This window comes from Eumetopias jubatus, unplaced genomic scaffold (assembly GCF_037043125.1).
Source record: "Eumetopias jubatus isolate StellerSeaLion01/CBP00866 unplaced genomic scaffold, mEumJub1_p1.0 scaffold_10, whole genome shotgun sequence".
Lineage (NCBI taxonomy): Eukaryota > Metazoa > Chordata > Mammalia > Carnivora > Otariidae > Eumetopias > Eumetopias jubatus.
The window spans coordinates 96,244,347-96,267,216 of NW_028274816.1; the positions used below are offsets into that span (position 1 = coordinate 96,244,347).

Genomic DNA, 22,870 nt, shown 5'->3' on the forward strand with positions numbered 1-22,870 from the left:
GACATCTATAACTCATCTCTTTCTGTGACAGTTATATGTTTATGCAACATTAGGTCATTCTCTCTGGGATGTCAGCTCTCTGACATCCTGGGACAACAGGCCGTCTGATATTTAAAATAAGGAAAACTCTATCTCAGCTGTAGCACTGACCTCTGGCTCTGCTATTTCCTCTTTCCAGCACCATCCTCAGATTATTGACTCTCTTCAGCTTAGCAGAAGTACCTCCGTGGGTGGCCTATTTCTGATGAAGATCAACTACTTTTTGGCTTCAGTATAGAATATTCTCGTCTGTGTCTAATTCCCTAATAAGGTCAGCTAGTTCAGGGTGAATGAGTGAGTGTTGAAAGCCAAGGAAGATGGACTAGAAGAGACAGAGATGTTCTGCTGCCTCTGAGAGTTCTCCTTACACCGAGACAGGCCTGTCAGCACTGGCTTACACAGCGTGATTTCAGAGGCACAGAGTTGGTCTCTCTGGTCTACGGAAATATGTGTGATGCTCTGGAGAGAAACTGGGGAGAAACAGAAGAGCAGTGGGGGAATGTACAGGAAGGAGAGGCTGAAGACCACAAAGACAATCCCTGCTTTGAAAGAGTCGGGCTACTCAGACCTGCCTGAAATGGAAGGCAATTAGAGCCAGTTTCTTTGAAAGGCCAGCTTGGGCTTTGCCCATAGCATTAAATTCTTAGTGAATTTCCGTCTCATTGACCCAGGGGGGCCTCAAACTCTGAGATCAATACTTTGGTAACAAAGCTGGTGCCAGATAGTGCTGGATAGAAGGCTGGATTCCAACTGAAATGAAATGTAAGGAAGCTTTTTTGGTAAATCCTGGTCCTACTATTTTATTCTCTCTGCCATTAAGTGATATATGATGATCCCTCAGCAGCTCTGCGTGTTATTCAATCACCAGGGAACAGACCACACAGCATCTGAAGTTAGAAGTGTTTGCTTGTCCCAGTGTATCAGCTTGTTGCCAAAACGCTTCTGGTTAATAAGTCATGTTGAGAAGGTAAGCTTGTAAAGTCATGATATGGCTGCAAAATGCCATATTTTCTCCTTTGGGAGCCCCTAAGGGTTTTATCTGTTGTAAGGACACTGTTAATTCAGTGGGAGCCTGGCTGCCTTGGACTTCAGCATTCAATTCTCTGAGATGTTCCAGGAAGAGACAGAGAGATCAACTGGCAAAGTTTCTCTGAAAACTGATTTCAAAGTGTTCATGAGGCAATTCTAGATTGGTTCTTTTTATTAAATATGTGGTTTCCAACTCTATGTATTTAGCATAGTAGCAGTACTAGTGGGATTTATAATAAAATACTCTTGGGAATGTCATACAATTCATAGAAGAGACTCAGACTTTTTTTTTTTTTAATATTGGGCCCCCGAATGCTAATAGCAGAGGACTACTGTTGCCTATTCAATTAGCCACAGGATTTAGTTAAGGTATATCTAAAAGGGTGCAAAGGGTGGGGTGGGGTGGAAGAACATTCCTTGAACACTTTCTTTGTACTCTGTGCTATTTTACGTATATGTATTATACTATATATGACCTCATTTAGTTCTCAACAACTTTAGGAATTATTATCTCTTTTACATAGATAAGAAAATTGTCTCAGAAACATAAAACTCTCCAAAGGTCACAGTTCCTAGAAGAAATAGAATTTATATGCAGGTAATGACTCAAAAACCCATGTTCTTTCCACTATAGCTTGTTTCTTTAAAAGTTTCTCTCTCAGGGAAAACACCACAGAATCTACTGCCTGGCTTAATATCTTCATCAGAATCTGGAACTAATTTTCTAACAAAGTGGCATGTAGTAGGCTGAGCAGCATGCCCACAAGCACAGTTGTGTTCAATAAGGCCGGCTGAAGAACACGCCAGAAGAGAAATAAAACCCCAGCGTGGTCAGAGAGGTTTAGTCTCTCTGATGAGTCACGGTCGGAGGCACAGTCAGATTTGGCCTCTCTCCTTTCTGAGCCAGAATAAGCTCTGCATTTGCCAGCTATGTTGTTGGTGTCTTCTTTGTTTCCCGGAAGGCAGGGATATATGAAAACACCAACTTTGTTAAAGGAATAATTCTTTTAAAAAAGGCAGTGTGGAGTAGAAAGCACACCCCACTAGGATGCTAGAGATCTAGGTTCTACCCAAGAGAATGGGAAACAGTTTCACACCTAGTCTGGCTTGTTGAGCTGAGAAAGATTAAGTCAGGGTCAAGCTCATCAGGCAAGAGTGTTGGGCGTGCATGATTGCAGGGCAGGGGAAAGGCGGTACATACCACACACCTGCCATTCTTTTTCTAGTCCTTCCTCCTTTCTCCTACCTATTAACTTGATGACTTCTGGCACTGATTCAGCATCTTAAGGCCTTTGTAAAATGGGGACAATGGCAACTTCTTCATCTACAGGGAGAGCAGCTAGGCCAGCTGATCTCTTCAGGTCTGTTTCAGCTGTGAGGTTTAAGATTCCTTTTTCCAGCATAAACCTTAGCACTGGATGGGCTTTAATGGGGTTAGTCACTGGTGGCTTTAAAAATGGTATGACTTTTAAAAGGGCAACTGCAATTTTAAAATGTTTCTGGTTTAAGTCAAACAGATGAACAATATATCAATTCTTCATATCGGAAGAACACTGAGGAAGTCTATGAAATGGCTAAATTAATTATAGCCTGGGTTCACTAGCACAAAGAAAATTATTTAGGACTATATAGAAAGGTAGGAGGGTATTCTAAATATCTATGCAGATTTTGAGTCTTATGGAAATAACATTGTGAGAAAATAAATTAACCTCATTACAGCCTTGTCTTGAGAAGAAACAGAGATGATGTTTCCTTTGTGTGAAATGTTCAATGAAGAACACTTCTCACTGCTTTCAATACCCATGCTCCATGCAATCAATACAAAATAGGCTCAGAATTGCTTATTACAGGTCTATGGCTTACCTGGGATCACAGAGAAATTTGGTTTTCTCTCCTTCTTCTCTCCAGATAAGCCATTCTCGAAAAGAAGGATGTACAAACATACGAGTCATGTCTCTGCGCTTGATTAGGAACATGGAGAGGTTCTCCATTCTCTGCTGAAAATCCTCCCATTCTAGGGTGCCTTCAATGCTACCAGCATTGATGGCCTGGAAGATATGTTCATCAGTGAGTGGGTGCAGAGAGGCCACTGCCACATTCAGGAGAGGCATCACCCGGTCAAAGGAAGACTGGGTTGGGAACTTCATATTGCACTGGAGTAAATAAACCTCAGAGAGCGAAACAGGAACTACTTTGTAGCTAGAGCTCTTTAACACTAGATAGCCTTTCTCTATGAGGTCAAATGTGAGTTTCAGGTATAGATAGGACCCTTGACTGAGGGTCTTGAGGTGAGAACTGAGTTTGCCAAATGTAGTATTGTCCATTTTGCCATTAAGTGAAATGTTATTCTGGATCTCTGAGCTGCTGTGTATCCGGTGCAGGATGTAAGCCTGCAGATCCTGGTCTATGGCTTCATTCTCTTCTAGTCGATCCAAAAATATCCTATGGAAAGGCAGCAGCTTGGTAATTTCCTAAAACAGATGGAGAGAGAGAGAGAGACAGAAAGACCTTCAGTTTCCCCTAACTCTTGTGATACACTCTGAGGTCCACACATTTATTCTAAACTTCCAAGTGGCCGAAGATGGAAATATGATCAAGTATTAGTACGCATAGGTTAAAACAAATTTGTTGCACAGAGGGGACACAACTTTTCCTAACACTGAGACTTGAGATAATTTTTTATCGGTCTTCACAAAAGGTACTTTAGGAGTGATTTAATGGTCAATATTCTAAATTACACCTCTAACATAAATAGAAAGTGGAGTGCCATATAACTCTTTTGTTGTAATCTCGGTGTAAATCATGGCATAACATCAAGGTATAATTCAGTAAGAGAAATGCACGAGGACTTAAAGAACACCATATAAAAATGTGCCTTTCATAACCTTCCTAATAAGATGACTACATTTTAGTGAAGACTTTTTGGAGATGACTTAGCCTAAAGGAATACTTCTAATATGCTTGGTACCTTGGTGATCTGCTTGGAAATTATACTGGGGAAAGGTGATAGAGCTTTGTGGTTACTTATGCTCTGGATTCCATCTTATCTGCACACAGACTTTGGTCCTACAAGTATCCTCTTTCTTCTGCATCAATTTCTTCTTCTTTACTGGATCACACAGACGAATGGCACCACAAACCCTCCCCCCAGCTACTATCCTAAATCTCTGTCCCCATTTCTAGCAAAACTTCACAGAAGAGTTTTCTCTACTTCCTATCTCTTGTTCCTCCTTCCCATTCTGTCCTCTCTTTGTTGCAATGAGATTCAACACCGCCTCATTTCACTGAAATGATTCTTGTCAAGGTTTTATGTAATTTTCACCTTGCCTGGCTGAGGCCTAACCTGTGTTTCTGGCTTAGTCCTCTCCCCTGAGCTCTCAACATATACGTTGGTCTACTCGACATTTACACTGGGATGTTGTACAGACAAACTTCACATGACTAAATCAGAACTAATGAATTTTGCCCCTTGCCACAAAACCTTCCCATGTCAATAAACCGCATTACCACCAACCCTACCACCAAATTATAGGCTTCTATGATCTTTCTCTTTTCCTCATACTGGCATTTACCCAATTGTGCACCCAAATCCCATGTTTTGCTTTTGAATCTTCTTTCTTGATCACCCCACATTCAGCCCATCATTAAGTCCCTTTGATTCTCCTTCATAGCATAGTCCAAATATGACCACTTCACAGGGTCCCTACCCTGTGATACTAGACTGATCACTCTAGTCTAAGCTCCAAATATGACCACTTCACAGGGTCCCTACCATGATCACTCTAGTCTAAGCCTTTCGCCCATCCTGCTCCTATTCTTGATCCCCTACCTTTTATTATCTTTGTGGCCAGCAGCCAAAGAAATCTTTTAAAAAGGTAAATCAGATCCCATTATTTTGCCAGGCTCCTGGGAGAGGGCTTTCCCATGGTCCTATCTAAAATAACTATCATTCCCATTTATCTGTTTATCCTATTTTATTTGTCTTCAGAACACCAATACTACCTAAAATTTTAATATATATTTAATTTTTCACTTAGTTTCTGTTTGTGTTCCTCCCTGGAATATAAGCTTTATGAGGGCAGGGATATAGTTTGTCTTGTTCACTGCTCTATCTTCAGCTCCTAGAAAGTGCCTGACACACTTGAAGTACTTAAGAAATGTCTGTGGAAATAATGAATTATCAAATATGAGGGTTTTTTTTTTAAAGACCTGTGAATTATTTCACTGTCAGAGCTGAACGAAAATAAGAAAATGCTTGGTTGAAGTGAATGAAGTATCTGGGAAGTTATACAGGTCTTGATTTATGAGGACACTGAAATTTTGACTTTGTAGATTAATATGCATAGTAGTACTTTTCCCATCCTTGGCACAGCTGAAAAGTTGAAGTCATCTGCTCATCAAGTCATACTTAAAATGTCTTTTGAGACTGCACATGGCATTATGTAAAAAATACAAATGAGGATAACATCTCCTAAGCATACATTTAGTAAAACTAGTCAGAGATTGTGTTCCTGGAAGTTTCTTTTTTTCATCCTTGATCTTTAACAATCCAGTTACTGACCAGTAAGAGATTACATAATTTTTAGTTGTAAAGATGCATTTACATTGATTCATCCACATTCTTTAATTTAAATTACTTTGAGATTAACAACAAACATCTGCAAGGTGGTGGCCAGCATTATAAGTATAGTTTCTGATCAAAGAAGGCAGCAAAGCTAATTGGTCAACATGCAGGAATACTACTAAGTCCCTGGGAGAGAGAAACTGTTTTCTGTACACTAGTAATTATTACAAGCGGGCTATATCGAAATAGTGGGATAGGTGTGTAATATTGTGAGACTTTGATGCTCAACAAACAAGGCAATGGTTAGGCAAAAAAAGGCTGAGAAACTGTTCCAAACCAAGTATGAATATGTAAGGAATAGGGGATACCAACTCAGCTACAACAAGAAAAAGGTTTTATGTAATCTTGTGAGAGATGAGGTGAAGTCATTTATCCTTAGCCCATATGTCTTTGCAGGCTCAGTCCCACATTTCTAGTCCTTCTTCTAGGCCATTAAGTGATCAGTGAGTGAGGGTGGAAGGTAAAAAAGATAAAAAAAAATCTTATCTCCCAGTTGTAGTACATTTAATCTAAAGCCTTAATGCTGCCAATATTTCTTAGAGGAAGGTATACACTGTCCTATTATAGAAAAGTTGTTTCAGTTGAAGCAGAGGGGGGAAGGAGAAATCCGACTCTAAATGGCAGACAGAACTGGGTTTTACATGGCATTACATGATAAAAAAAAAGTAAAACAAAACTCAAACAGCAAATTAGAGTGTTAGGGATATAATTTGCATTGCTGTGCTCAGGACAAAGTCTAGAAAAATGGACCTTCTTTTCATGTTATTTTGAGGGACACTTTATCAAAACCAGAGCAATGGAAATGGGAATCTGAACTAAGACAGTCATACACAGAGACTGGACTTAGATCATCTGATCTCTCACTCTCAAAATATACTCTTTGGGAATTATTCTTGCTAGTGCTCGAAGACATGGTAGAGGTTTAAAAAAACTCATCACTAAGGAACAAGGATCTAGAACTTTTTCTGTTTAAGCACTCTCCAAGAGAAATAATATATGGTCCCAAAGCAAACAAACACATACCTGTAAACTGGTCCTAACTGTTACAATTAGTTTGAGCCAAGAAGGAAATTTTCCAATCATTTTACTCAGAAATGAAACAATTGTGTCCCCATAATCCGGTTTGTGAAATTCTGCTTCATTTAATCCATCAATTAGGATGATGAAATCTTCATCTGGGATTTTTCTCTCTGAGACAGAAAGAAACAGATTACTTAATAATTACCAAGTGGATAACTGAGTTCTTTTTGGGTCCTTGATCACGTATCTGTTTGGGGAAAAAAAAATTAGAGAAGATCTCTTATGTGTTTACTAAATGCTCAGGGTACATAATTTATTATAAAGACAAAGAATAATTCATCTAGTGAATTCATTTTGTTTTTACCAGGGGTGAAAGTTTTGTTACACATGTAATATATGAAGTGTATGTATCATCATCATCTCCCCCATGTTATCATGTGTGAGACAGCCTGACCATGACATTTGTGAAAATTTGCACATGGAAATTCATTTTTCTCCCATACTTGAAAATGCTGAAAAGAATGTGTTGGTTTTTTCTATCTGATAGCATTTAAGAAAACAGAGTCACATGTTCCTTTGGGAACCACCCCCCCCGGCGCCCCCACCAAAAAGGTTTAATGTGAAGTCCAAAACAGTATATATGACTTGATGTGAATGTGTAGTGGGAGAGAAGGGTGTGGAACAGAGAAAAGGAATCCCAGCCAATAGAGAGAGGTCACTAGGCAGGTTGGATCCCAAGATCTTACAGAACTAGCAGCTTCTTAGACTATACCTAATGCAGCTTCAATGGGACCAGACACTTGTGTGATCTTCCCAGGAGGAAGAAGTCAATGGGAAAGACAAATGCCTGCCACTTTTGTGTTTAGTTCCCTCCTGAACTCTATAATAATCTCCTAACTTGACAAAATCCGTTTATCTTTAGGGCGAAGCTGTAGAAAAAGGCTTGGTGGGTTTTCAGGCTTCCACTCTCGTTAAATGCTTAGTGATTCTTGAACCACAGTGAACAAATTAGAGATTAAAAAACCCTCAGGTTGAATGCACACTTTAGTACAAATGAATTTCAAGTAAGAAGTAAAAGTCACTACATTTGACCCTTGAACAATATGGCTTTGAATCGCATGGGTCCACTTACATGTAGATTTTTTTAGAGAAATACAGTACAGTACTGTAAATGTATTTTCTCTTATGATTTTCTGAGTAACTTTTTTCTCTAGCTTACTTTATTGTAAGAATACATTACATAATACATACACCATAGAGAATATGTGTTAATTGACTATATTATTGGTAAGGCTTCAGGTAAATAATAGGCTATTAAAAGTAAGTTTTTGGGGAGTCACAAGTTGTACGCAGATTTTTGTCTCTGTAGGTGTCAGTGCCCCTAACCTCTGGGTTGTTTAAGAATCCAGTGTGGTTAGTAGGACTTGACAGGTTCTTAAGGGAGGAAAGCAGGGGGAAGAAAAAAGTTACTGAATACCTGAAATGGAACACAGGTTACATCTGAGGAGGAAAAGAGTAAGTTGGAGACAAAAGGAAAAGTCTGTGGATTTCTGTACAAGATTGGCTCTTTTGAAAGAGTCAAGACCAATCAAAAATACATATTTTGGTTTTCTATTTGAAAATATGCAGATTTTTTTCATGATTAATAAAACTTACTATTTTCCCCCCAAAGTACAAGCTTTATATTTATAGCAACTTAATTTCAATATTGTAAGGACTATAAGTCAGTTCTCAAATTATGAAGAGTTTTAACTAGTACTTTCAGTTGGTGACTTTCTGAAATGAACTATGGATTCCAGCTCTATTAACAATGATCATTAATGAAATGACATCCTTGATGATATAGTACTAAGGAAAAAACATTATTCCTAAGAATAGGGAAGTCCAAAGAATTAGGGAAGAGAAAAAAGTTGTTTGGAACTAATGGACTGACCCACAAAGGTGGGGGCACCATCACCTTGCCCCACCAAGTGGTATGCTGAAGCCATCCTGTACTGGTCCAGGAGAACCCATTGCAGTATTTTTAAGAGCTAGTTGTTAAGCAGCCTGGTAGCCTGAAATTGGCCGAGGTGAGAATATTTATTTACACAGTGGAAACAAGCAAATACCACAAGCTCTCCTTCTCCAGCTGGCTGTTAAAATTTTATCAACACACCACTGCCTCCCCAACTTCAATTATACCTCCCTTAACTTCACCCAGACTCCTTCATCAAAAAGCCAGGATCTTCCAATGGAGAAAAAGTCTGGTGATAATGCATCTGCTGGGATTTTCTTTGGGAAAAACATTTCAAACACATTCTTAAGCATAAAGATCAAGAACATGCTCTAAATTATCTAGACATTTTAATGAATGAAATAATTCAATTGCTGATAAAATAAAATTTTCATTTGCATAAATTCCCAGATTATATTATTCTTGCCAAGAGTAAAGTAGACAATATATCATTTCTTTTTTTTAAAAAAAGGAAATATGTCCCACTTAAGATAATTATATTGTTCTCAATCTTGGCTATTTTTTCCTTTTTTTGGAGATTTGCTTCCTTGAAGAAGTTACTTAGAAGTCACCTATTAATACAGGTGATATGAAGGAAGTATCAAAAATATTTCATCTGTTGTTGGCGGGGATGCGGAGAAAGGGGAACCCTCCTACACTGCTGGTGGGAATGCAAGCTGGTGCAGCCACTCTGGAAAATGGTATGGAGGTTCCTCAAAAAGTTGAAAATAGAGCTACCATACGATCCAGCAATTGCACTACTAGGTATTTACCCCAAAGATACAAATGTAGGGATCTGAAGGGGTACATGCACCCCGATGTTTATAGCAGCAATGTCCACAATAGCCAAACTGTGGAAAGAGCCAAGATGTCCATTGACAGATGAATGGATAAAGAAGACACACACACACACACACACACACACACACACACACACACACACACACACGCAGGAATATTATGCAGCCATCAAAAGGAATGAAATCTTGCCATTTGCAACGATGTGGACAGAACTGGAGGGTATTATGCTGAGCAAAATAAGTCAATCAGAGAGAGACATGTATCATACGACCTCACTGATATGAGGAATTCTTAACCTCAGGAAACAAACTGAGGGTTGCTGGAGTGGTAGGGGGTGGGAGGGATGGGGTGGCTGGGGGACAGACATTGGGGAGGGTATGTGCTATGGTGAGCACTGTGAATTGTGCAAGACTGTTGAATCACAGATCTGTACCTCTGAAACAAATAATACATTATATGTTAAAAAAAAAAAAAGAAGATAGCAGGAGGGGAAGAATGAAGGGGGGAGGAAATCAGAGGGGGAGATGAACCATGAGAGACAATGGACTCTGAAAAACAAACTGAGGGTTCTAGAGGGGAGGGGGGGTGGGAGGGATGGGTTGGCCAGGTGGTGGGTATTAAGGAGGGTACGTTCTGCATGGAGCACTGGGTGTTATACGCAAACAATGAATCATGGAACACTACATGAAAAACTAATGATGTGATGTATGGTGATTAACATAATAATAAAAAATTTCATCTCTTAAGAAATAAGGACATCATGTTTATCTAAGGTTACCTTTTTTAGGATTCAGAAGAATAAATGTAAAGGATTTCCAAATGGTATTAATATTGTAAAACGAGAGTATTCCTAAAAAATTTCCTTTTCCTTTGCTAAATGGCAAGATATCTCAGTTATAAATTTAAGAGATGAGGCCTTAATGATCTTTAGATTTCACCTCTCAAATGCAACTAGCCTTACAAGAATGCTTCTGCATGTTCATTTCCAAACTTCTGCAGGTTAAATACCTACTCTATCATCAGTAGCTTTAAAAGATTTTACAGACAAATGAAAATTTAAAAAAAAAATTGGGGACCAACAAAGGACTGCTACTTCTTCTTCTTCTTTTTTTTAAAGTAGGCTTTACACCCAACGTGGGGCTTGAACTCACAACCCCAAGGATCATGAGTCACATGCTCTACTGCCAGGCACCCTGCCATGTAAGAACATTTAAAGCGCAACTACCATCTACTACCACCATTAGTTCATAGAATAAAAATATTTTAATATTAAAAAAAATAGGAAAGACAAATTCTAGGCTGTTTCTCTTTTCTTATTTTGTAATGGGACTAATGAAAACTTCAGATGGACTGGTGCTTAGGAGCCATTGTTCTAGCTGACAAGTCCCTGGAAAAGTTTCTAAACCCTTTAACCTTTGTTTTTATTCCCTTGTAAAACTGTATTCCCCAGGGATTCCCTACTGCCCTCGCTTATATGTACACTTAAATGCTGGAACTGACTTGCTTAGCAGCCCCATTATGACACTCTGCCCCTGAGAGAAATAAGAATTACAGAGACTAAAAGAGAAGAGATGGTAGCTAGTACCATAGTCAGAACTAAATCCTACTGCATGGGATTTTATTACTAGTATACTGTATAAGAATTATCAAAAGTGGAAAAAAAAATTATCAAAAGTGAAAGTAAGGCTCATAACAGACATTTTTGTTCAGAAAAGCTGTACATGTGAATTACCTTCCTTTTAGTTGTGGTAATAAATTAGTATCTCCTTTCATTGCATATTGGTGGCTGAAGCAAAAGCTCACCAGGAAACTTCAAAACTTTTTCATTTGTTTTGTATGTATGTGTTTTACTATTTAAAAAAAATTTTTTTTTTTCGAGAGAGAGCATGCACCTGCATGTGCGGAGTAGGGCAGAGGGAGAGGGAAAGAAGAGAGAGAGAATCTTAAGATGGCTCCACGCCCAGTGCAGAGCCTGATGTGGGGCTCAATTTCATGACCCTGAGATCATGACCTGAGCCAAAATCAGGAGTGGGATGCTGAAACAACTGTGCCACCCAGGCACCCCTGTGTATGTTTTAGCCACCACACTTGTAGAACCTTAAAGTATTTTGAAAATATTTTCATTTTTTTTTTTAAAGATTCCATTTATTTAATTGACAGAGCGAGAGATACACACACAGCGAGAGCAGGAACACAAGCAGTGGGAGCGGGAGAGGGGGAAGCAGGCCTCCCGCAGAGCAGGGAGCCCGATGTGGGGCTCGATCCCAGAACCCCGGGATCATGACCTGAGCCAAAGGCAGTCGCTTAACCAACTGAGCCACCCAGGTGCCCCTTGACTTTCATTTTTAAAAAAAAGATTTTATTTATTTGAGTGAGCAAGAAAGAGAGAGAGAGAAAAAGAGAGAAAGGGCACGAGCAGGGGGAGAGGGAGAAGCAGGCTCCCCTCTGAGCAGGGAATCCAATGCGGGCTCAATCCCAGGACCCTGGGATCACGACCTGAGTCAAAGGCAGACACTTAACTGAGCCACCCAGGCACTTTCATTTTTTTTAAAAGAAAAATGTATAATTTGCAATCTAGCACTTTCATTTTTTAAAAGAAAAATGTACAATTTGCAATCTAGCTTCTGAATCTAAACTGAAAATGTTTTCCACTGAACTTTCCTGGAAAGAAAGCTTCATCGACCTTTAAAAATTCTCTATCTTAAAAATTATTGCAATAAAATTTACTTACAGTTAATTGTGAAGATCTTAACGGTACACTTTGATCAGTTTTGACAAATATGTATATATACTCATGTAACTAACATCCCAATCAAACTATAAAACATTTCCATCATTCCAGAACTTTCCCTTAGATTCCCTCCCAATCATCAATAGGCAATCACTCTTCTATCACCATAGACTATATACATTTGCTTCTTTTGCTTAACATAATTTTGAGATTCATCTACTTTGTTGAGCATACTATTAGTTTATTTCCTTTTAATATTATGAAGTATTCCATTGAGTGAATATACTACAATTTGTTTATCCATTCTTCTGTTGATGGACATTTGGGTTGTATCCAGTTTTTAACTACCGTGAATAAAGCTGCTATGAACATTCTCGTATAAGTCTTTTTGTAGACATATGTTTTCATTTCTTTTGGGTAAATACATAGGCACAGAATTTCTTGGTCATAAAGGAGATTTATATTTAACTTTATAAGGAACTGCCAAATAGTTTTCCAAAGTAGTTGTACCATTTTATACTCCCACAGCAATGTGAGAGAGTTCCAGTTGCTTATCACTGTCACTGACATTTGATGTTTGACCTAAAAAATTTTAACTATTCTAGTGGGAGTAAATTGGTGTCTCATTTTGATTTTAATTTGCATTTTCCTGATGACTAATAATGTTAAACACTTTTTCATGTGCTTGTAGGCACATTTGTGTATCTTCTTTTGTGAAGTGTCTTAATCTTCTCTTCATTAGGATTATGTTGAATCTACAGACCAGTTTGGGGAAAAATTCTAATCTACAAACATGGTATATTTTTTCCATTTACTAAGTTCTTTAATTTCACTCTGCAATGTTTTGTAGCTTTCACTGTGGAGGTCTTATACATCTTTTGTTAAATTTTTTTCTTAAGTATTTTGATGCTACATAAAATATTGTTTGTTCCAGTTATCTACTGCTGCATCAGACAGGTAGGGGTTACTTAAAAGGCTGTGCTGAAATCATCTGGAACAAAAACTCCCATATCAGGGCAGTCAACTGGAACACTTACGTTGTTTTGTACTTCTTTACTTTTTACGTGACAATGCAATCCTCCAAAAGCAAGTGTTTCAGTGAACAAGATGGAAACTGCATGCATTTATGACCTAGCCTCAAGATGTCACATAGCATCACTGTATAGTATTCTACTGGTTGAAGCAGTCACAAGCCTACTAAGATTCAAGAGGAGAAGACATAGACCCCCAACTCTGGGTAGGAGGAATGTCAAAGAATTTACAGCCATCTTTTCAAACTGCCACACTATGGGGGCACCTGGCTGGCTCAGTTGGAGGAGTGTGCAACTCTTGATCTCAGGGTTGTGAGTTCGAGCCGCACGTTGGGTATAGAGATTACTTAAATAAGTAAAAAAACTTAAAAAAAAAAAACCTGCCACACTACTTTTTAAGTTTCAGTTTTCAATTGTTTTCTGCCACTATAAAAATACAATAGATATATGCATTTTGGTCTTACAGCCTGGAGTTCTATATTTATTATTAGTTCTAGTAGGCTTATTATTTCTTTTATAGATTCCTGAGAGTGTTTTAGGTACATAATCTACAAATAAAGACAGTTTTATTTCTTCCTTTTCAATCTTTACTATTTGCTTGTTTGCTTTCTTCTTGTGCTAGCTGGAACTACCAGTGGAATGCTGAATATTTAATATAAGTGTGTGAGTGAGGGAACATTCTTGTCTTATTCCTGATATTAGGGGGGAAATATTTAACATTTCATTATTAGCTGTGTGTTTTTTGGAGTTTTCCTTTATTAGACTAGGTTTTCTTCTATTCTTAGTTTGCAGAAAGTTTTTATTGTTAACTGTAATATTTGGTCAAATGCTTTAATGCCTTTATTGAGAAGATTATGTATGCAAAATTTTACATAAATATATATTTATATAAAGACATATAGATTTTCTCATTTATTCTGTTAATATGATGAATTACCCTGATAAACTTTCAAATGCCCTTCAACAGATGAATGGATGAAGAAGATGTGGTCCGAATATACACTGGAATATTTACTCAGCCATCAAAAAGGATGAATACCCAACTTTTATATCAACATGGATGGGATTGGAGGAGATTATGCTAAGTGAAATAAGTCAAGCAGAGAAAGTCAATTATCATATGGTTTCACTTATTTGTGGAACATAAGGAACAGCATGGAGGACACTAGGAGAAGGAAGGGAAAAATGAGGGGGGGGAATCGGAGGGAGAGACGAACCATGAGAGACTATGGACTCCGAGAAACAAACTGAGGGATTTAGAGGGGAGAGGGGTGAGGGGATGGGTTAGCCTGGTGATGGGTATTAAGGAGGGCACGAACTGTGTGGAGCACTGGGTGTTATATGAAAACAATGAATCATGGAACACTGCATCAAAAACTAATGATGTATTTTATGGTGACTAATATAACATAACATAATAAAATAAAATAAAATTAAAAGAATAAACTAACATTGCATTCCTGATCGAGTAGGACTAACTGATTTGCTCTAAGTTTTTTCAGGATTTTGCTATTATGGTCATGAGGAATACTGATCTGTAATTTTCTTTTCTTACGAGATCCTTACCATATTTGGTTTTCAATGTAACACTAGTCTAATAAAACAAGTTGAGAAATGTTCCCTTCTCCAGTTTTCTGAAGACATATGTGTATGATATTATTTCTTCATCTTTTTAATTTTATTGTTTTTGCAGAAATATTATTTCTTCTTTAAATGTTGAAAACAATTCATCAGTGAAACCATCTCAGCCTAGAGTTTTTTGGTTGAAGATTTTTTTCCCTTTTAAATTACAAATTAAATTAAATAGATAAGGGCTATTCAGATTTTCTATTTGTCCTTGAGTCACTTTCGGTAAGCTGTATTTTTTGGAGAATTTGTCCAGTTTATGTTGTTGAATTTATGTTATAAAGATGCCTGTAATAATCCCTTATTCTCCTTTTAACGTCTATAGGAACTATAGTGCCATCTCCCTTTTATATCTGATGTTGAGTTTTTTTCTCATTTCCTTGATCAGTCTTGCGAAGGGTTTATTCATTTTAAATATTAATTTTTTTTCTATTTATTGATGTCTGTTCTTGATTTTACTCTTCTTTCTGCTTACTTTGGGTTTATTTTCCTCATTTTTTTTCTAGTTTATTAAGTCAGAAACTTAGACATTGATTTTACACTATTCATTTTGAGATACTTTATCATTTCTTCTGCGATTTCTTCTTTGTCTCATTGGTTATTTAGAAGTATGTTGTTAAATTTCTAAATATTTGGGGATTTTATTTGTATCGATTTCTCATTTAGTTCCATTATCTCAGATGACATTTTCTATAAGATTTTAATATTTTGAAACCTTCAGACTTGGTTTTATGGCCCAGAGTATGGTCCTTGTGTACTTGAGAAGAATATATATTCTGCAGTTATTGGGTAGTAGTCTATAAATTGTGAGTGGATCAAGTTGGCTGACAGTGTTGTTGAAATCTACACACTTGGTTTTTATCTGCTTGTTCTAATACTTATTGAGAGGTGTTAAAATCTCCAGCTATGATTATCTGCCTATTTATCTCTTTAGTTCTATAAGTTTTTGACTCATGTATTTTTTTCACTTAAAAAACTTTATTTTGAAATTTTTCATTCTTTTTAAAAAATATGTAGTAGTAAAGTACGGTTGATATACAATGTTGTATTTGTTTCAGGTGTACAACATAGTGATTTGACAATGATTCATGTAATTTGAGCCTCTGTTACTAGGTATATACACATTTAGGATCATTTTATCTTCCCAGAAATTTGTCTCCTTTTATGTTTATCAAATGGCCCTCTGGTAACATTTCTCATCTTGAGGTCTGCTCTGCCTCACATTAATATACCCACTCCAGCTTTCTTATGCTGCATGGTGACATGGTACATATTTTTCTTTTTTTTTTTTATGGTATATATTTTTCTATCCTTTCACTTTCAATCTGTGTCTTTGTATTCAGATAACCCTCTTGTAGATAGCATACTGTTGGGTCTCATTTTTTATTTGATGTGGTAGTTTCTGCTTTTAAAAGAAATGCTCAGTCCGTTTAAAATAATGTAATTATTGATATGACTGACTTTAAGTATAGCATTTTGCTTTTAAAAAAATTGAATTTGATTTTGTGTTTTTGGTTCAGTTCTACAGCATAATGATTCGATATTTGTATACACTGTGAAATGAAAGCCACATGTCTAGTTAACATCTATCACCTTACAAAATTATAAACTTTCTTTTCTTGTGATGAGAACTTTTAAGACTTACTCTCTTAGCAAGTTTCAAATATGCAATACAGTATTATTAACTATAGTCACCATGCTGTATATTTCCATGACTTACGAATTTTATAACTGGAAGTTTTTATCTTTTCACCCCTTTCTTCCATTTCTCCCATACCCCACCTCCCACCTCTTGCAACCATCAACGTGTTCTCTGTATCTATGAGATTGGTTGTTTTGTTTTGTTTTTAGATTTTTTATATCCCACATATAAGTGAGATCATACAGTATTTTTCTTTCTCTGCTTAACTTACTGTTTCTTTTTTTAGCAGCTGAACACAACACCCATTTTATTTTCTTATATTGCTTTTTTTTAACTTTAATTAAAATTTTTTTTAAATTTGAGTATAGCTGACACACAATGCTACATTGGTTTCAGGCTTATGACACAGTTCAACCTCTCTATACATTACATATGCTCACCACCAGTGTGGCTACCGTCTGTCACCGTGTAACACTTTCATATCACTGACTACAGTCTCTAAGCTGTGCCTTTTATTCCCACTTGTTCCATTTAAAAAAAAAAATACTGTTTTTCTTTCCTGCCTTCTTACTGGTTGATAAAATAATTTTTTAGTATTTCATTTATTTTTTAAATTGTGTTTTCAGCTATTGCTCATCATGGGAATTTTGTTTTAAAGTAAGAACGTGGGAATCAGGTGGAATAATTAAATTCACTTAGAATAATATTTACCAGTAAGGATATCTAAAGCTGCTTATGGAGACCTACATGAGCAGCAGGTGTATCTAAAGCAAAACTGAAACACATGAGTCATGGCTGACAATCTAGAGCTGAATCTGCAAGCATTTGGATATTCGCCTTGAATGAGTCGTAAGATGTAAATCCTTGTATCACTGTCCTTCCTTCAAGGCACCCAGTATGTGAGCAGTTTCAATGTTCGCTTACTTGTTCAAACTTTATTTCCTGAAATGCCTCCTGTGTTCAAGGTGGGGTAACCAATATGAAGGATAGAAGATGAATGAGAAAACGTTCCTAACTTCAGTAGCATACAATTTAGTCAAAAGGATAGGACAGGTACAGAAATAACTAATTCTTATAAAGCACGAAGTATAGTATCTGTAGTATCTGACATAGAGTTCAATAAATGTTAGTAATAAAATTTTAAATCTTATTATGCATTTAATAATGTGTTAAATACTCTAAATTAAAAATTGTAAAAAAAAAACAACCTAATATCAATTTGGAAGAATACTGTATCTTACTAGAGGGTGGCAGGGGGATCAGCAGGCTTTTATGAATGAGGTGGCATTTAAGCTGGTTATTGAAAGATGGGTAGAATTCTGATAGAGATGTAAGCAGAAGGCATAACAAGAAATGGAACAGTGAGCAAATGTATGGAGGCAGGAACACGTAAGTGAGTGTTTAAGAACTAGTGAGTATTTTACATGTAAACACAAGGTTCATATAGGTAAAAGTATATAGGGAGGCTGGAAAGTAGGTTGGACCCATGCCATCAAGTACCTTATACGCTAGACTAAGAAGCTGGAAGTTAATTCAGTAGCAATAGGGAGTCAGGTTTCTGAACAGGGAAATTAAGTGATGAAAGTGATACTTGATGAAGCTTTATTTGAAAGCAGTACATAAAGTCTACAAGACTGCACAGGTTGGGACAGAGTTTCCCTACTAGGTATGTCAAGAATGGGTTAGAGGTGTGCTTAAAAATGAAGCTCTTTAGCCCTCAGGGCTCTGGGGGCTTGGCACGGCTGTAACCTCAAGGCCAGTTATATCTAGCTATAGGGAGTTGCGATTTTTTAGCTCAGTATGCTATACAAGTTTTTATAATTTTCTAAGTGTGCTATGATATAAAAGAAGCATTAAACCAAAAACCCAGAGAAGACCAGGAAGGGTAGTAATATAGACATGATGCCATGAGCAACTGAATGGTCTTTGGGGTAACAATGGCAGGAATGAATTTGAGACTGATGGATATGAGAAAACATCACGAAGGCAGAATTAGCAGGATGTAGACTGATCGTACAGAAAATATGCTTTAAAATATCTGTGGAGAAATTCCAAGGTTTAAAAAAGTCCAGGGTACGGAGAAGCTAATCGGTAGTAGAGGTACACAGAGGTCATCAGAATTGAGAAGAGAAACTCTGATATCCAAGTAACTAGTATGGAGGTTGAAATAACTGAAGACGGTGGCCGAGAGAAAGGAAATTATGGTCACTTTTTCTTACTGAGTACCTCGAAAACCTTCAAGAAAGATGTAAAAGTCTCTCAGGAATAAACACAATTGCTCAGGAACCTCTTGCTCACTCAAGTCCTTTTCTCTGGCTTCCAGCACTGACAAACACTGTTAAGGGGATGGGGTAGACATGGGTGAAGGAGGAGATGCTCGCGCGTAGGCCACAGCTGACACTAGAATTGTAGAGGAAAGAGGGAGGAAGGGTGTGAGCACGAGAGGGAGATGGATTCCATTTTATTTTTTCCCCCATTTCCTAAAAATATCTTAAATACCTTTTAAATAGTTTTTAGTGGAAAGCTGAGGTTTAAGACATACAGAGTTGTGCAGCCATGGATACCATTTTATTTTACCTGACTGTGGAGTAAAACAAAACAAAACAAAACAAAACCCAAACATAATGATGAGGAGGTTTCTAACCATACAAACTCCACAACATGGAGTTGGAGCCATGGTTTTACTGATTTTTTGAATTCTACAGAAAAGACTAGAAGCTCTACTACCTTTAGTACAGGAAAAATGTATTCTATTTGGAAGTGAGAACGAGAATTTTTAGAGAGAAAGAAGGAAAGAAGTAGCAGTTCCTGTAGGAATTTTCATTTTTCTCAAGTAAAATCTTTTCTCTGTTAACCGTATCCTGCGGGACATCAGCTATGGCACGTTTGGTTTTGGCAATGTGATAAAAATCATTTCTATGGCACACTCTAGGTGAACTTGGACTCCAAAGCTTCCACCTTTTGCCTTCTGTGCACCCCATCTGTACCTTTGTGGAGATTCTCCAGGGGCTCCAGGACTCCCCTCCGGAAGGAGGCCATGGGGTCTTGAACACAGGACCGAAGGCTCAGCATGCTCTGTAAGTGAGGCTCCCGAAGAAGCTGCTCCCGATAGGCCGTCAGCTGAGGTGAGCGGCAGAGCAGGGCAGCAACATTGTGGACAAATTCTGGGACCAGGCAGGTGTAGGCATTATCTGCTTGGCAATAGTGATAGGCAACCACCTACAACAGAAAGATGAGAATGCAAACAGGTTTACCAGGAGCAAGAGCAATAGCCATGGTTACTATATGATCATTCTCTAACATTGTCTTCCATCTCCCCATTCCTCAACTTCTTCAAGTAAAAACAAAAGCTGCTATCTCAGAAACTGCCTGCTTTATCTAAGATCAGAAATTTGATACAATATTTCTATTGTATACACATATCAAAATTCACAATTAAAATTTATAAATGCAAATTGAGTTTTGGATTATAACATTCCTTTGTAGAATTTGGGTTTTAGATTATAAGAAATAGGAAACAAGTCTGAGAATAAAGATTTACATTTATCTCTCTAATATTTATTCAGCATGAAATAGTACAGGAAAAAGTCCAATCTTGTAATAAAGCATTAGGAATAAAATGATCCCAGAAAGACCTTGTTAATCTCAATAAACACATATACTTATTAACTCCTTACTTTTAAAAATTAATGTTGTTGTAAATAGCTTTATAAAAAATAATTCAGATTTAAGAATTATCATTAGTATTTTCTAGCACCCAGACACAATCAGAATTAGATGACAGGAAAAAGGAAATGACTGAGATTTTTGTTAGCTGCAGGTCTTAAATTCAAAGAACTTGGAAAATGTGTGAGTCTTAATATCATCCATCCATCTGGGCTGTCTGGGGGGAACCTGGTTTTAACCTCTGGGTTGTTTGTTTGTTTGTTTGTTTGTTTGTTTGAATGTGCACAGAGCTCACGCCATACCTTCTGGTTGTTCTCTTTGCCTCAAGGGTAAGTGCAGAGGGTGATTTTAATCTACAGCACTCTGCTGGCTCAGTACTACTCACGAAAGTGAAGTGACTGAGGAGATAACATGAAATTGGCAGGGGAGATTCAGCTTGAATGTATGGAAAGTACTTGGCATGGTGCTCAGCACAAAAAGGTGCACAGTGATGTCAGCTGATGCTGCCATCATCATCATCATCATCACCTCCCCCTTCTCCTCTTCTTCTCCATCATTATCATCATCGAAGTTCTGTATTCTCTATTTTGACTACTGACTTTGTGCCTTTAGGCAGGGGAAAATTACCCTAGGAGAATTCATAGATGTACTACTGGGACTCCAGCTCTTCTATCATCTCTCAGAGAACAGTCATCCACTAAAGTGTTCTATTTTGAAAAGACTCCCAATCTACAAGTATGGTCATTCTTGCTCTTTTACAAATACTAGAAATGTCACTTTTTTTTAAAAAACATTTTTTTTTAAACCTGAAATCCTTCTCATTAAGCACACAGAGAAAAATTTAATACTGGAAATGTTACTATCCACAGAAAGCTGAGGACAGGATTGCTTGTGAGTGAAGCAATGATATGTGAGCACAATATGGAATTGGAAATGAGAAGTTATATTTAAAAAATCTCCACTCTTTTCTTTAGATAGATTGGTCATTGCTTTATTACCTATCTTGAGCACAATGTAAGGAACCAAAGAGAAAACCTGGCAGCAACTGATCTGTCCTCCCAATGAACAGTGAATGTCAGTGGTTATATCCACATGGATACAAATATCCACTTCATAAAAAGCAAACAGCAAACCTCTGAATCACTATGAACTTTCATCACATTTTACCTTGACTGCTTCCACATGTCAAAGTGAAGCACAGCTGAGCAAATCAGCTGTAACTTACCCTTTGCATAAAGTAATGGGATAGAAGTTTGAAAATAAAAATTCAGGAATTTAGGAAGAGGTTTTTCTTACTGATTTTATTAAAAATTATCTGTGCTAGGGGAGGGGGGTGGGGAGAAAATTCATCTGTGCTCTTGGCTGAATGAGGTTTTATCTAACAAAGGACATTGCTAAAGTTATCCCTTCTGTGGCTACCTTTCTTTCTTTCAGTTTAAAATATTTCTTCAGCATTCCAAGTATAAAGTCTTGATTGCTTTGCAGAATTCAGGTAGAAAGACCATTCAACATTTCCACGAAATTTGCACTGTGGCTAAAAATAGGTTATTTACTAGACATTTCAAAGCAGTTATGTAGCATATGTACATAGAACATGCACACATAGTAACTGAGAAACACAGGTGCATCTGTCAAACCTATTTGGTACTTCCTCTAAATTGTCTATTGACATCATCTACAACTTTTCCTACATATACAAATAGGAAACAAGTCTGCTAATGTAGTTTTTTTTCCTTCAGTCTCTCATTGTACCAGTGTTCAGTGGTATTAGATTTTTCCCTGCAACCTTGAGAAAGTTATCATGGCCACCTATATTCAGTCACTGTCATTCCAACTTCTTGGAAATGATTCAGAATTTAGTCTACCCCCAAAATCAGCAGGTAAAACCTTTCTCCTTGAATTCTTGTCTACCCCTAAAATCAGCAGGTAGAACCTTTCTCCTTGAATTCTTGTCTCTCATGATGATTTGTTGAAATTTCATTTTCAACTATGCATAATTTCTCTCCATTTCAAGTTTGTCTTACGTTAAATCCTTAGACTTTTTATTAAAATAATTTTAGCCAAAATATGTCTGATATGACCAGAATTATATTAATTCTTTGGGAAAGACAGCAAGTAAATTTTATTTATTATTTTTTAGAGAGGGAGAGGAGGGGAAGGACAGAGGGAGAGGGAGAATCTTAAACAGGTTCCACACTCAGCATAGAGCCTGATGTGGGGCTTGATCTCATGACCATGAGATCAGGACCTGAGCCGAAATCAAGAGTAGGACACTTAACTGACTGAGCCACCCAGACGCCCTGATAGAAAGTAAATTTTAAATTACTCCTATGAGGGAAGGAAAAAAAGCAGGTGTGCAGGCTCTATAGACAAAAGAAAAGACTGGAGGTCAGTATAGCTTTGGGTATAAGAAACTTTGAGTTGGGGCCCTTGGCTGGCTCAGTCTGTGGAATATGCCACTCGAGCTTGGGGTTGTGGGTTTAAGCCCTGTCTTGGGTGTAGAGATTACTTAAAAAAAAAAAAAAATCTTAAAAAAAATAAAATAAAAATAAAAAACTTTGATTTAGTGCTGTAGAGAAGAAATCATAAGATGAAGTATAATCCTCATCAAAGGGCCAAATGATTGAGTGGCAGCAAATCTGTCAGGCTTGTGTTAAAAATCCCAGGC

The 22,870-nt window shown here is 37.3% G+C and overlaps 1 protein-coding gene across 1 annotated transcript in view; it reads right to left on the reverse strand.

Annotated features, from left to right (window-relative positions):
* The window catches only part of TANC2 (tetratricopeptide repeat, ankyrin repeat and coiled-coil containing 2), a 347,897-nt gene that overhangs the window by 51,506 nt on the left and 273,521 nt on the right, over positions 1-22,870 (reverse strand). The window contains exons 11-13 of the mRNA XM_028087521.2: positions 19,524-19,755; positions 6,716-6,882; positions 2,932-3,539 (exon numbers count right to left, since the gene is read on the reverse strand). Coding sequence (XP_027943322.1) covers positions 2,932-3,539; positions 6,716-6,882; positions 19,524-19,755 — 1,007 coding nt within the window. The remainder of the gene's footprint in view (positions 1-2,931; positions 3,540-6,715; positions 6,883-19,523; positions 19,756-22,870) is intronic.